The sequence below is a fragment of the Amphiprion ocellaris genome, chromosome 23, assembly GCF_022539595.1.
Source record: "Amphiprion ocellaris isolate individual 3 ecotype Okinawa chromosome 23, ASM2253959v1, whole genome shotgun sequence".
Lineage (NCBI taxonomy): Eukaryota > Metazoa > Chordata > Actinopteri > Pomacentridae > Amphiprion > Amphiprion ocellaris.
In genome coordinates this window covers 16,312,767-16,326,736 of record NC_072788.1, presented here as the reverse complement: position 1 = coordinate 16,326,736, position 13,970 = coordinate 16,312,767, and the positions used below count along the sequence as shown (strand labels likewise).

The 13,970-nt window shown below is 43.6% G+C and overlaps 1 protein-coding gene across 6 annotated transcripts in view; it reads right to left on the bottom strand.

The window, feature by feature from the left end:
* The window catches only part of pcdh7b (protocadherin 7b), a 111,310-nt gene that overhangs the window by 52,018 nt on the left and 45,322 nt on the right, over positions 1-13,970 (bottom strand). For 2 of the 6 annotated variants that reach the window (XM_055007541.1, XM_055007544.1), the window contains exon 2: positions 7,363-7,558. The exons of 2 other annotated variants lie outside the window; for them this stretch is intronic. In XM_055007541.1, the coding sequence (XP_054863516.1) occupies positions 7,363-7,558 (196 nt within the window). Of the gene's footprint in view, positions 1-7,338; positions 7,559-13,970 lie in introns of all 6 variants that reach the window. 2 more of the 6 variants (XM_055007543.1, XM_055007540.1) reach the window with 1 other exon arrangement.

Genomic DNA, 13,970 nt, shown 5'->3' with positions numbered 1-13,970 from the left:
AAACCAAATGGCCATTGTGGTTGTGTAATGCTTTTGTGTGTATCTGTGTAAGCCAGCTTAATGGCTTTTGTAATCTCTGTCAGGAGTGGGTGTCAGTCCGCCTCTGGCTTCACAAAACACCGCAGCAACAATTCCATTGTCCACACTCAGACGTCCACAATGCGTATGTGTGCACGTCTACACAACACACGAGTAAGTTTATGTTCGACAGCCTCCTTTGTAACTTACATTGCAGGGAGAGACATTTGAACACCAGCTGTTTCAAGTCTTGACAAAAAATCTCATTCTGGAAGTTGAGTGTCTTTAATTGATTAAAAGGGTTGGTTCAAAAAAATTGCAAAAAAAAAAAGAATTTCTGCCTTCACACAAGGACAACACAGGGAGATTCACTTTTTGTGTGATGCTTAAATACTGTAAAATTGAACTAGAAATATAATACACCTGTAAATTATTACAACCTCTCTGATTTAGCTCAGTGACTGCAGCTTTAGATGATGTTGCGATTTTAAAAAAAAGGAATCAACATGCAGGTAAAACACAAACACTCTACGTGCTATTGGTGTTTTACTTTGTGTATTTCATTTGTTTCTTCTCTACTTTGTGTAAACAAATCAACCCAGTTCAGCCAAAATGTCCCGGAATTTTTGTCACATGATTGTTGGTCCCAGCTCACTAAATAATGATTTTCCAGTTGCACAGAGGAGTGCAGAATGTTTATTTTTTTCCAAGAATTTTGTTAATTTGGTTTGTTTTTGGCAATTTTTTTAAATGGTCTTTCCAGTGGAACAATTGGTTAAAGTTGAGTAGTTCAAGGACTTCCAAGGAAAGTTGAAAATATAGCTATTCTTTCTTCTTCATCTTTTTTTTTTTTTTTTTTTGCAGTTTCTCACTCTGATAAACTTTGTCATTTTGATATATTTTTTTAAAGACAACATACCTTTCAAACCTGCTTGTTAGTTTCGGATTTGAGAAAATTGAAAGGGCTATATAAAAATCCTGTTTTTCATTGTTTTTGAGCGTAATTACATGTCCCTAGTGTGTCTGGAGGCCCGCAAAAAAATGATCAAAAACCATTCCCTTGTCTTTTGTCTTTCTCTATGGATCAGAAAGTGTGTAGAAAGAGGTGTGTGTGCAGCCTTCTTCTGACAAAACATGTGGGCAGTCGAAAAAGTCGAAAGAGGAATATGAGCTGAAACTTATACTACACATTCTGGTGACATGTGAGACTTTCATGAACTTGTTAGAAGGGAGTACAAAATATCTGTCTGTGTCTATGTATCTAAATTCCAATAGAAGTAAATGAAAGGGTGTCTTGTTTTGCACTTCAGCTTCAGGTTTCACCTGAAAAGCCAGTATTCTTCAGGCTGAATTCAGTCAGAGTGTTGATACTGAAGTTGAGACTACACTGATGGGGCTTTACAGTCCACATGTGAGGAGACAGGGAGGAAGATGGGACTGTGGATGTGACACTGGGGTATGATTTGAATACCAGTCTGCTCCGGCTGAGCAGTGATCAATCATCTCTCTGTCAACCGCCACTCCCTGCTGGCAACTTCTCCATGCATGTAACCTCCATCCCTCACTTTTTCCCCCCGTTCTGTTTCTCCATCTCTCTCCTGTTTTCTATTAATTTTCTCTCTATCTCCTGGTCTCCTTCCAACCTCCCATCCTTCGATCCATTTCTGGGCTCCTGTGCAGTGTGTTACTCATTTACTCTGTCTTGCCATGCTTCCCTCTTTTTATGCTCCCCCTCAGTGCTTTCTCTCACATCGTCTCACCGGGCTCTCTTGTTCTTTCTGCCTCCCTCGCTGCCGCCTTGCCTGAGGACATCACAAAAAGAAATAAGGGGTGAGGGCTAAGGGACAGATGGAAATGAATGAGAGACACACGGCACAACTGCAGGCGCGTAAAACACAAACCCGGCTGCAAAATGTACAAGCATCCAAACCTTTGATAGATGGTTTTTGAATGGAACTGATTAGCTCTTCTTTCATTCCTGTCCCGATTCAAATTTTCAGATTAATGTAGTAGTGTTTTTTTTTTTTTAACTCATAAATGCACACATGCACCGTGACCTTGGGGAAGGCATACGGGGGGGAATATCGTGTGTAACATGCTGATTGATAGCATGAGTGCCTTCCGCTGGGTGATTTTTCACTACGCCGCTTTCCACCGGGTGGTGACGGGCGCACACACCAACACATTCACACACACACCAGCAGACACGCACATACTCCCATCCCTCCACCAAGTTGAGGGAAATCAGACCTAAGACCAGCGCTGCTGCCGCTCCGCTCTTGAAATATGAATGGTTTTAATTAAACAAACTCGCTTTGCCATCTGGCCCTACAATTGGGCTTGCCTAATGAACAGACGTACACACAAACACACACGCGCATACACATTATTAACCAGGCTAAGCAGTATTCCAACGGGTAAAGCTTTGGAAACGGAGAAACAACAACAATGAAGTGATCTAGTGAGGTGCTTCACAGAGCTGGAAAATGATTCAGTGCCTCATTGCGCCCAAAGAAGAGTGTGTGAAAGACGGCGAGGGCCAATTTGTTTTCATGTCACTGGGCTCATGTGTACTTGTCTAGCATGTATGTTTTTTGTGCAATAGTGTCGGTCCGCTGTGTTTTCCTTCTACTTTTTGAGTTCCCCCAGACACCGACTACACTCGCCGACTACCTGATTGATAACTGCTGCGATGTGCCACTTGTCTGTCCTACTCTATTGAACCGACTAGCCAACACTAAATGATGATGTTTGTAATCCAACAGTGGTACCCTAAGATTTCTCAGCAGGAGAGACAGGAAAGAGATAGAGTCTGGTCTGAGTGTGTGTGTGTGTGTGTGTGTGTGTGTGTTTGTGTGTGTGTTTGTATGTGCTGGGGGGTGGTTGTCTGGCAGCCAAGGCTGGAAAAGAAACGTGGGAGGCTAACGTTAGCAGCCAGTAGGACGTGCTATTACTCTCTAAGAGGCTACAATAAATTTGCACTATTCATCTGTCTTTGCAGCCAACATAAATGAAATCAGGCATCAGCCTCTGTGAGATGCTCTCAGTGATTCAGTGGTAAATAAAAAGTTGAGTAAACTAATGTATACCATCCTGTCTGCTGGGAATCACCATAAGCTGCTGCAAAATGGGGAAAAAACAACATTTTTCAGGAAAGTTTTTTGACCTGAAAATTCAATAAGAAGTGGGTAAACTCCATTCTGATTTGCACATGTCCACACAGGATGCATTAGCCTTGCTCACCCTAGCATAGCCAGTGGCAGCCCAGTATACATTGTCCTATGACCCCAGGATGAATACAAATAGGTAAAGAGAAAGTAAAAGGTTATAGTCACACATTAGCATTTTTCTATATGAAAAAAACCACCATGTAATGATTCGTGCTTGGCAGCGTGACCTGCAGCAACAAGCAGAGCACACCGTATAGCCGCGGTGATATACGGACAAAATGATATTACACCTTCAGTGCCGGGAGCAGATCCGTGCAGAGGTTTCACATGAGAACACTTTGCGCACTTCAGACACCTCGCTCATCATGAAAGAGCAATGTGGAAGCATGTTATTTTGAGGTGGGCTTGAACTAACAGGGTAAAAATTGGAAAATCCACCGGCCCCCCTGCCGATGTGGAGATCAATATGAGTGCGCAAGACTTTGACCCGCTGATAACACCGTACATCTGGAAGGGCTCTTTGACATCCATAACGGCCTAATCGGGTGCTTGACTCCAAACACTCAGCATTTATGAATATCTGATGAGCACCGGGGTAACCTTATGAATAAGTGAGGGGCCCAGCTGTGCATCAAATAGATAAAGACTACATGAGAGGAACCATAGCCGAACTATATGCGGAGTTCAACTCCAGTCAGGAATAAAGGTGAAAATGAATAAAAACAAATGTAATTCTTTGTGGGCTGTTTAACCGAACGTATTCAGAAGCATTTGCGAGAAAAACAGCAGAATTTTCATCGCTAGTCTTTCTCCCAGCTAAAACAAAGTCTATGATTTGTCTGTGCTGTGTGGAATAAGTCAAGAATGTGCTCGGTGACCCCAACAGTCAGCGCGTTGAGTCAGTTCTGGGAGGATCTGTCTTGCGTGGAGAGGTTGATTTATTTATTTTATTATTATTATTTTATTTTTGACACTCCCCATGGAACAAAGCTACCCAGCAGAAAATAATAAAGTTTGAAACCCGACCTTGATGAAGGAGATGAGAAAAAGAAAACGTGGTCCTTCAGCACATCTGTGCAGGGGAGGCGGAAAGGAAGGGTGAGGAGAGGGAAAACATAGACCGTGTGTGTTGTTTCCATGTGTGTTTGTCCCTGGAGGTGGGGGGGGGAGGCAACAGCGGTGCTTGCGCATTCATGTGTGTGAGCAGCTGCAGCGGAGGGCGATTGTTCGTGCACATTGCGCGAGCATCGATTGACAACAAGCGAGCCAGAGCTGGAAAAAGCACAGAATCAAAAAAAAAAAAAAAAAAAAAAAAAAGGGACATTCGGCTTTTTCTGCATTTCACCCTGACACGGAGCCATGGCAAACATGATGACTCAGAATAAAAGAACAAAAATCGCATCCTCAACATTTTGAAACTGATGCTTCTAGCTGCAAAGTTGAGATTTGAACCGTCTTGGAATGACCCAAACCATTACTGCCTGTCACCGGCGCACAAACAAACCTCAAAACAACCCGACGCACTCCTACTCCACTTTCTTTCCCCGTTTCTGCAGCAAAAGCGAGATCTAAAATAGACTTACACCTCAAACGGCTGTTGCATTACACACATAAATGTCTGCAGTTATGTGTCGTTAATGATGCCCATGTCAGCACTGAGCGCCACGGCCAGCCATCTGCTAACTTTTGTTCTCCCTCTTTCCTCATAACTCCCTAATTGTCTAAAAAGAGTTTCATACCGAGCAAATGCAGCGCTGATGGTGTCTATGTGAGCTCTGGCTACAGCACAAGGGGGAGTGCTAATGACTATAGTTAGCTTCCCTCCAGAGCCTCAAGCAGTTTGCCAATATTTGCCCTAACCTTAGATGATTGCATTTACTTTACACTTAGGTATTTAGCTGACGCCCTTATCCGGAGTGACCTAGCATAAGTGAGCAAGCAGGGGCTCAGCGTCTTCCTCAAGGACTCTTTAAGTGGAAACATACAGATGCTTTTTTTTTTTTTTTTGTCTGGGTCTGAATCACAGGACCTGGACCAATTACAGTTTTTCAGACCACAAGGCCACTCTGCTGCCTACCTCAGTCCAGGTTATTTCACCTCACAGCCTCCAAGCACAAACTGAAAGAACTCCAATTTGGACAAATGTGCTCCAAAAATGTGAGATCTCGAACTTGATTTGGAAACAAAACATTGAACAATGCGAGCCAATATTCACGTACACTCCCTTCCTTCCAATCTGGCTTCTACTGCTGCCTCTCCAACCACACACACACACACACACACACACGCACACACACGCACACCAGTTCAGCTGATCTCACTAAAGATAGCAAGCAGCAGCAAAGCATGTTGTTTCTCTTAGATGGAGACTGATTCATGAATTGACCTTGACTCAGTTCTCCAACAAATCTCCTTTAAAGCTCTGGTGTACTTTTCACTAGTACCACAGGAAGCCATGGAATTATCAACATACACACACTGAGCTGAAACCAGAATCGATTGGAATTATAAAGCCATATATTCTGGGGCAGTGTGGTAATTGTAAAATATTCCTAATAGGGCTATGTTTTATGATACATGAGCTTCCTAGGTATTCAATATTCCATGTTTGGATTCATTTGCTTCACTATTTATGCTGTTTTTATTCTGACTTTGAACGACAGGCTGACTGCTTTTGACCCAACTGGGTTTGCTATTCGTCATCCCTGTTCAGCTGCTTTAAACAGGAACCAAACCGAAATGAGCCTTTTCATTTTAAAGTCTAATTTGGTCAGTAAATGGCACCTATTGTCTGCAAACGGAGATTTTTAATATCCACAAGGTAGCCCTATCAGCTCACATCAAAGTGCTTCAAATCCTTTTTAATCTGCATTAAGGACAAAATTTGAGAACGCTCACTGTGGTCACCTGTGTAACTGCCTGTTTGATGTGCCCATCTGTCCGGTTTGCCTGACTTTTTGTTTTCTCGGGTCAGAGCAAACCCATAACTAGACATTAACCCACTCAGATATTCCCTCGAGGTATCGTTGTGCTTCACCTTATGGATGTAATGGAGGATTATATTGAGTACATTGATCTACATCTACCAAACAACTCTGTCTAAAAAGAGAGGATGTGACTCTTTAAGCCATTTGAATATCCTTATCCTAAGCTGCAGTGGGGAAGCCTCTGCACTTAGGCTTAGCACTCTCAAGACAGCTACTCCTTGTTAAGCATCGCCTCAGACTCCTAGACTATGAATGGGACCATTACCCCCATCTCTCACTGCACACCCAGATACACACATGCACACACTCATACATATTTTGGCCTTGATGGAAAAACCAGCTCAGGCTAGCTGTGAGAAGGTTCTGCAAGAGGAGATACAATACTTCACCAGGAGACTGCTTTTACAATAGGCCTGTTTTTGCATTGCTCCCACTCACCCTCTCTGGGCTACAGTCTTTTTGCATTACAACCTACAGAACACCAGTTCAATCTCCCAGTTGGAGCAGAATGAACTCCTCCATAAGGGCCCCGAGCCAAACGCGCATTATAAATCAGCACAGCAGCTATCTGTACAGCCTCTAAACAATTCAGGTTGAGTATCAACCCCCCATTGTGATACCTCTTTTATTTTATCTCAAAGAATACAAGGCAAGATAGAGAGATCTTATTAGAAATCTATCCTCCGTCAAGCTCAAACCTAGATGACAAATGAAATTCAATGGGAATTTTAAAATAGTCCAAAACTAAAAAGGATAAAGACGGTGTGAGAGGTGTTGATCTAAAAGAATACGCCTGTTAGATACAGTCCCTCATGTAGCCCCTTTGATCTAGTAAGCCTACTGTTTCTGAAACAGAATCACAGGTTTTAGAATAAATCTCACACACATCTTCACATGATGTACGTTTGTGGATGGGCTTTAGCTTTAATAAAAGTTCCAGCAGCTACTACATCACAACGACCACACCACATCATACCCGATGCAAAGAAATGTCCTCTGGATAACAGAAGTACTGAGAAAGGGGAAAACTGTACATGTTTCTGCTCTCTGCTTGTGATACTGGCTACCATCGGACGCCCTGCGTGAAATCTCTAGGCAGTATGTGCATGTGTGCTTCCTGTATCTTAGCGATTTCTTAATCTCCTTTCAGTGTTTGCCCCTACCATTTTCCATGTGCTCTGCCTCACCGACACTGCCATCCGGCGTTGTCCTCTCGTAGCTGTCCTCAGGCAGGGGAAGGGCGCCCAGCCGGGGGCCCGATGAGCTCTTGCTGCTGGGTGTCTCCGACTCATCCAGGCCGCTGTCGTAGCAGCTCTGCAGCGATCCCTGCTGGTGAGGGTCCTGGGGCTGGCTCACCACCGAGAAGGTCACTCGGCGAAACGGCTACAAGAGAAACCAAACGGCCGGGGGTCACTATAAAAGGGACTGTTTTACTTTTGTCTTTCATTGTAAGATGCCAGCTAGGGAGTTGGGTCTTCTGGAGATTACAGGGGGGGATTTGGGTCAGGATGATAGGGATATAGGTTGAGGATAAAAGGGGGCAAAGGTAAGGAGGCAAGAAGCCGTAGAAATCTTCTAGTTTCACTTCAAGGACACAAATTATGGTGCTAACAGCTACCTTAAACATCCAAACTAGTAGTAATGCTGCTTCACTGACCGAGAAATTAAAAATAAACGTCATCTGTTCTATCACAATAGCCAACAAAAATCTTTTATTACGCTCTTCCTTTTCTCTCACCCTGAAAACCTTCAATAGACAGACCTTGTTAAAGGGACATGGAGGAGGCTGTATACTACAAAGGGAGGCTTTCACAAGCTCGGTTGAGGCTCAGGGGACCAAGCAGCCATGGTAGTTAGCTAAACCTGTGTGTTAAATACAGCTAAAGAAGGAAGAATGCACCAGCCTTGTTCACTTGTTTATTTGCCCACTAAAAAGAGGACAAGGTGAACAAGCATTCAGCTCTGCAGGAGGTCTGATTTGACGCCAGAGAGCGAAGACGCAAAGGCAAGGACGAGTGCACACAAATAGGCATACCAGCATGTGATGATGTGCACGTACACAAGAAAGGTTTTCTCTAGATGAGCTGTGGGTCCACGCTGTCAATATGTGTCGCCTGTTCTAACATATTATTGAACAGTGTCCTGTGTTAAGCTGTAACAGAGCATGTCATTAAAGCCAAGGCCTCTTTCTCACCGTCTCAGTCGGTCTGCCTTCCTCTCGCTATATATATCTCTCTATCCCTGTCTGAGCGCTGTACAGAGGCAATGGCAAAGAGGAGGAATGAAAGAGAGAGAATGAGCATGAGGCGAGGAATGAAAGAGCGGGCTCGGTCATTACCAGAATAAATGGCATAACAAATGGCTAATGCCATTCATTAATTAGATACAAACACTGTCAGAGCTTGCCTCGGTTGCTGCACATCTTCTCTTGCACTTTGTTGGACCTCATCACTTTCTCATGTTCTCCTTCTCTTCTGCGTACCCCCCCACACACACACACACACACACACACACACACACCTCCTTCCTCTGTCCTCCTTGTTTCCTTGTTCCATCATGAGAATATTACACAGGACAGTGGCCCATTACTCAAACATTTACTCCTCTTCCTACCTTCTCCCTCCATTTGTTCCCCAATTGTCTCACCTGATGGTAAACTCTTGCTATCAGCCACGGTCATCACTGACTGTGCTTCAGATTTGCACACCATGCATCCAACCCTGTCATCTGTTCTCAGAGGCAGCCACAAAAAAACACATCAAGCTTTCATTCCGTCGACATATTCTCTACATCTGAAACTACATCTTTCGAAAAAGAGCTACAAATGAACGTTAAGCACAGATGTAGGGAGCATTTTCAACAAGTGTTGACAGATCACCTTAGTGATGTGGACCTCTTTGTTATTTCGCCATCCCAAGAAACTCACTGTAAGCACCTCTGAAACTCTGCCAGGCACACACACTGCGCAAGATTCTCTTTTTGATAATGGAATTTCCCACAAGCCACTGGGAAAAATGGGCTGCCTTTTTGCTGTGCGTGTGTGTGTGTGTGTGTCTGGAAATTTGCATTTATTTATATATTTCTGCTCTTTCTCTGGCTGGCTGGCTAACACAGCAATCTTGGCAATAAATCATGTTTCCATGTAATTACAATCAACACTCAACAAATGAATTGGTATAAATATTCATGCAAATTTCACTTGGATAGTCAAACATTTGTTGCATAATTAAAACCGGTGCCCAGAAGGAGAACTGCTCTCTATAAGTGTAATAACACTTGAAGAGATGTTAAGATATTAAATTGTGTTTTTTTTTTTTTTTTTAATCTAGTTTGTTTGTTTGTTTGCTTGGTTATACTCTATTTCTCCAAAACACTTATTTAGTGTGAGGTGTGTGTTAACAAGTCCCACAGCTTGTGTGGGGCTAAAAAAAAAAAAAAAGTACTTTGTCTGGATCAGATTTAGTGGAGTGCCATACACTTTGGGAAACACGATTTTCTAATGATACAAATGAAACGACTGTTGCCTAATGAATTGCTGGCGAGATCGTTGCAAAGAAAAGAAACACTCGAGCTAGCACACAGTGAAGGAAAATTGAGTTTGGGAGAGAGAAAAGAAGCTGACGGGAAGAAAAAAAAAGTTAAATGAACAAATAGATTTTATTCACCTGAATTTCCCCCCTTATTTTCACTGGAGGGAGAGCAAGATAGAAGAGAGAGAGAAAAAAAAAAGCTAATTTGTTTGCAGACCAGAAATGGAGTTCATGCAGAGATCGCCGGAGGCTTTGGATTAGAATCTGCAGCAACCACCGTCTGCACAGCAACCTTCGCTCCCTTCATTCTGTGTCTTTTAAATAAATGAATAAAATAAAAAGCGATTCTTTCTCTGTCATTCTGTCATTTTTCTGTTGTATTTGTGTGTGCGGGTGTGTCTAGGTGTGAGTTTCAGTAGTAGCAGAGAGGGAAAAATGAATTGTCCAACATGCCATGTGAAATCACGTATGGCTTTCTGCTTGTAACCAATCTTTTGATCTCTCTCATGAGTTTTCATGGGGAGGACCATTTTGAGAGTCGTCACAAGTCCAAACCACAGGGAAAAATTAGCAATTATCTGCCATGCATATACGCACAATTGGGGTTGACAACTGCGGTTTTGCTGCCACAAAGACATTGTAATGCATGAGCAATGGCAAAGGAAGTTTTAGAAATGAAAACAGACTGTTGGTGTTTTACTCCAAGTGCCCTCCTCGCTGTCTTTTCATGCTGTGATGTGGCACAGCTGACCCCTTCTCACCAGACACTGGTCATTTTGAGACCTGATGCGTTTGTTAAGCCTGACTTCGTACAAGCCCTTTGACGGCGGCCCCTCTACCTCCTACCCTGACCTCCTGCCCTTCTTGTCCACTAAGCCGCCAGTCAACTCAGCAGTGACGGAGCCCGGAACACTAGTGCACACACAAACACAATGAAATGACATGACCCCTTTGCCATTTAATTTTAAAGGACAGCCACATTATTTCTAAAGAAGTACTTGACAACCAATTCTGTTTATTGACACGTTATTATGTGATGGATGTTTTTTTATAGCCCTGGATTTAGAAACACTAAAGAACACATAGACACAGGCAGAACTGCATGGCTAAACCCCATGCTGTGCCCTGCCAGAGTAGCCAAGCTCTTAATGTATGGCTTTCATTACAAGTTAGCACTAGTTTACTTTATTTTCGCCAGATGCTGGGATCCCTTTTTGGGAAGGGCCTCTTTAGGGTGTGCCTGTGATTGAAATCCAGCTGTGACAGCCATGGGTGATTGAGCAAATCCGTCATCCCAAAAAATGAACAATGCAAACAAGCCACAGGTTTACTGGGAGCTCTGGCCGATGCTTGGCCTGGCCTATTTCCTGGATGCTAAAGGGAAAACACATGGGCTGCCTGACTCGAGCGAACCTGGAGCCAATAAAAACAGGACCGTGCCACTCATGTCAATAATGTGTGACCTCTTGGATTTGATTTTCATTTCCTCCTCCCCCAAACAAAACACTGAGCCGCTGTCAGCAGCACTCTGTCTGAGCCTTCTTTTATCTCCCGGCAAACCTTGAATGGGTGAGACACTGCTTAGAAGCAGAGTGTTCAGGCTTTTGATGAAACCTCAGAACAATGACACCAGTTAAGAACACAGTTAAGGCACAGTTTAGGCTAAGCAGTGGCTTTAATGTCAAGTATTTTTGGGGAAGATCTCATTATCAGAGCTCTACTCACTTCACATTTAATGCGCCCAACATCACTCATTAAAGGCACTGTGATGCAGTGCATTCAGAGACACACAATGGAGACTGTGTGATATGTTTAACTCGTTCCCTCCTGATATCTGGGTGTATAATTAAGCCCACCTTCAGCAGAGCTCCTGGATAAAGTGAAGGATAATGGAATGATGGAAGTGAGTCTGGTTGGGAGACACAGTGTGTGTAATTTCAGCTGTAAATACCTTTGGCGGATGGCAGTGACCCATTACCATGAACCACAGGAAGTAATTGTGGCTGGGTTGGACTTGGGGCAAGGGGAGCAAACATGAACTGCAGGGCTAGTGTCTTATTGCAGTCAACCAAGAGAAATGGAGGGATACAGAGAAGGAAGTTTGAGTAAAGCGAGATGGAAAGAAAGATAAAGAGCGGGTGAGACAAGAGACTGGGAGAGAGTGAGAGAGGGGGAGCGACACATGAGCACAGCCACGATTGCCAAAAGTGCCAGTCGGTAATTAAGAAGCCGTGTTTCATATTTAATGGGCAGCCAGACAGTGACCTGTGATACGCCACCTGAGACACGCAGAAAGTGCCAAGTAGCCACGGTACACCAAACAACATACTTGCCGGGATCTTAAATTGGCTCATCTGGCTGCTTTGCAAATGCAAGAAACTTGGTGTAATTCCAGTACAGCAAATTACAAAGATCATGAGATACACTGATGTTAAAGTGATAAATGAGACAAATGCCCTCAAGGTGAGCTGACTGGAAATCAATTGGAATTTGATCAAGGTGGATTCAGGTTCTATTTGGGTGCTGCTCACTTGTACTCGATTACGATGTCAAAGAACAGGACGCTGACGCTTTGCAAGCCTCGGCAGTCAAAAACAAGCAGACAGGCTGTATGTGGATGGTCTCTCAGGTGCGTTAAGCCCCCCCCCCGTGAATGACCAGGGGAATTTTAAGAAGGGTTTCGGTTCGGGCTGAGTAAGTTGTGGGAATGTTGGCAAAGTGCTGTTGCTGGCTACAGCTTTGTTAGGGCAACCGCCTGCGGAGTCTCAGGTATCATGTTCTAGCCTGACTGATAGCTTTGGCCCTGTCAAGCTCCAGCGCTCCTCTTCACGTTCCCCGTCTTGTTCAAACTTCACTCCTCCACACGCATTCCTCCCAGCTCACTCTTTTCCAGCAAAAAAAAAAAGCATGAAGAGGAGAAAGCTGGGTAACATTTCCAAAGAATACCCAAGACTCCAGGAGAAAAGAAAGAAAAACAGAGGCAAGATAAAAGAGGCTCTTGCGAGTTCAGCGTCTGATTTTTCCAACATTATCTTCAGAGTCAACAAAGATGCAAAGAGTGCCCCCCCCCTTTTGCTAGTCTGCTGAGTTTGAACAAAAGTTTTTTTGTTTTTTTTTTCCAGTTCCTTTTAGACAACCACGCTTACAAGGGCAGTTCCTCACCTTAACTGTGCACACAATGATGGATTTGAAAATAAAAAGCAGATGTGCTACATACTTAGATGATGTTGATAGATTTGAATGCCGGTTTCTCATTTAAAATTATGTCAGTGGGCCAGGGGGTCGTACAATACACATGGGCACAACGTTTGATAATAACATTTTTAAACACCTTTAAAAATAGTTTTATTGCAGGAGGTGCGGACATTAAGAGCAACACAGCACACAGTCTCGTTAAGAGTTGATGATGCTATTAGCACTCTGTTGTCCATCTTTGAAAGCGTAAGAGTAGTTTTTACGCCTCCACTTTACCATGTGGTCGTTTTATGGTCTGACAGAACACTGATCAATTGAATGTCCTTCAGTGCTTGTCCACTGGCGTTCTCTCGAGTCTTGCTGACCCTTTATTGCACTCATTTGGCAGAAGCAAGAGCTGTATAAATATATATGCTCCGGTAGGACAAAGCTATTTAGCAAATTCAAAAAGACAGCGGGAAACCCAAAACATGAACTCCCTGGTGCCTCTCAGTGTTGTATGGTTGAGGTTGTGCCATAAAAAGTTGTTGCTAGGCACAAAATTTCCTCCCAACCAATGCTATGGGGATCAATTCTCCGAGCTTGTGCCTTGGGAACCGCTTTGGATTGAAAAGAAAGAAGTGGGAATTGAAGTTGGAGGGGGGGAGAGATGCAAGAGTTGGAAAGAGTATTAAAAAGAAGAGTTGGGTGGGACGAAAGCAACGCAACGGACGGGGAATAGATAATAAGTAAATGAGAAATTGGTGATCCTTCCATCTCAAGCTCCATTTTCTTCCTTCATCCACTTCCCCCTTTAGTCTTTTCTTTTCCCAGTGTGTTTGGGATGCCTTTGGAAGAGTGCCACAGCTAGCGCTTTCCTATTAGCATGCACCCCATGCATGCAGAGAGACAGGCCCGCAGGAAGAAAAAAAAGACTGAAAAAAAGATCACACATGGTTACTTTCTTAAAGTCTGGGCTAAACTTTTAATTGCTCTTCAAGTGGCGGATTAGGCCACTGGTGTAACAGAGATACTATTCTGGAGGGATGCGTTTGAACATCTTCAGAAGCTTAGCCCAACCCCTGACCTGC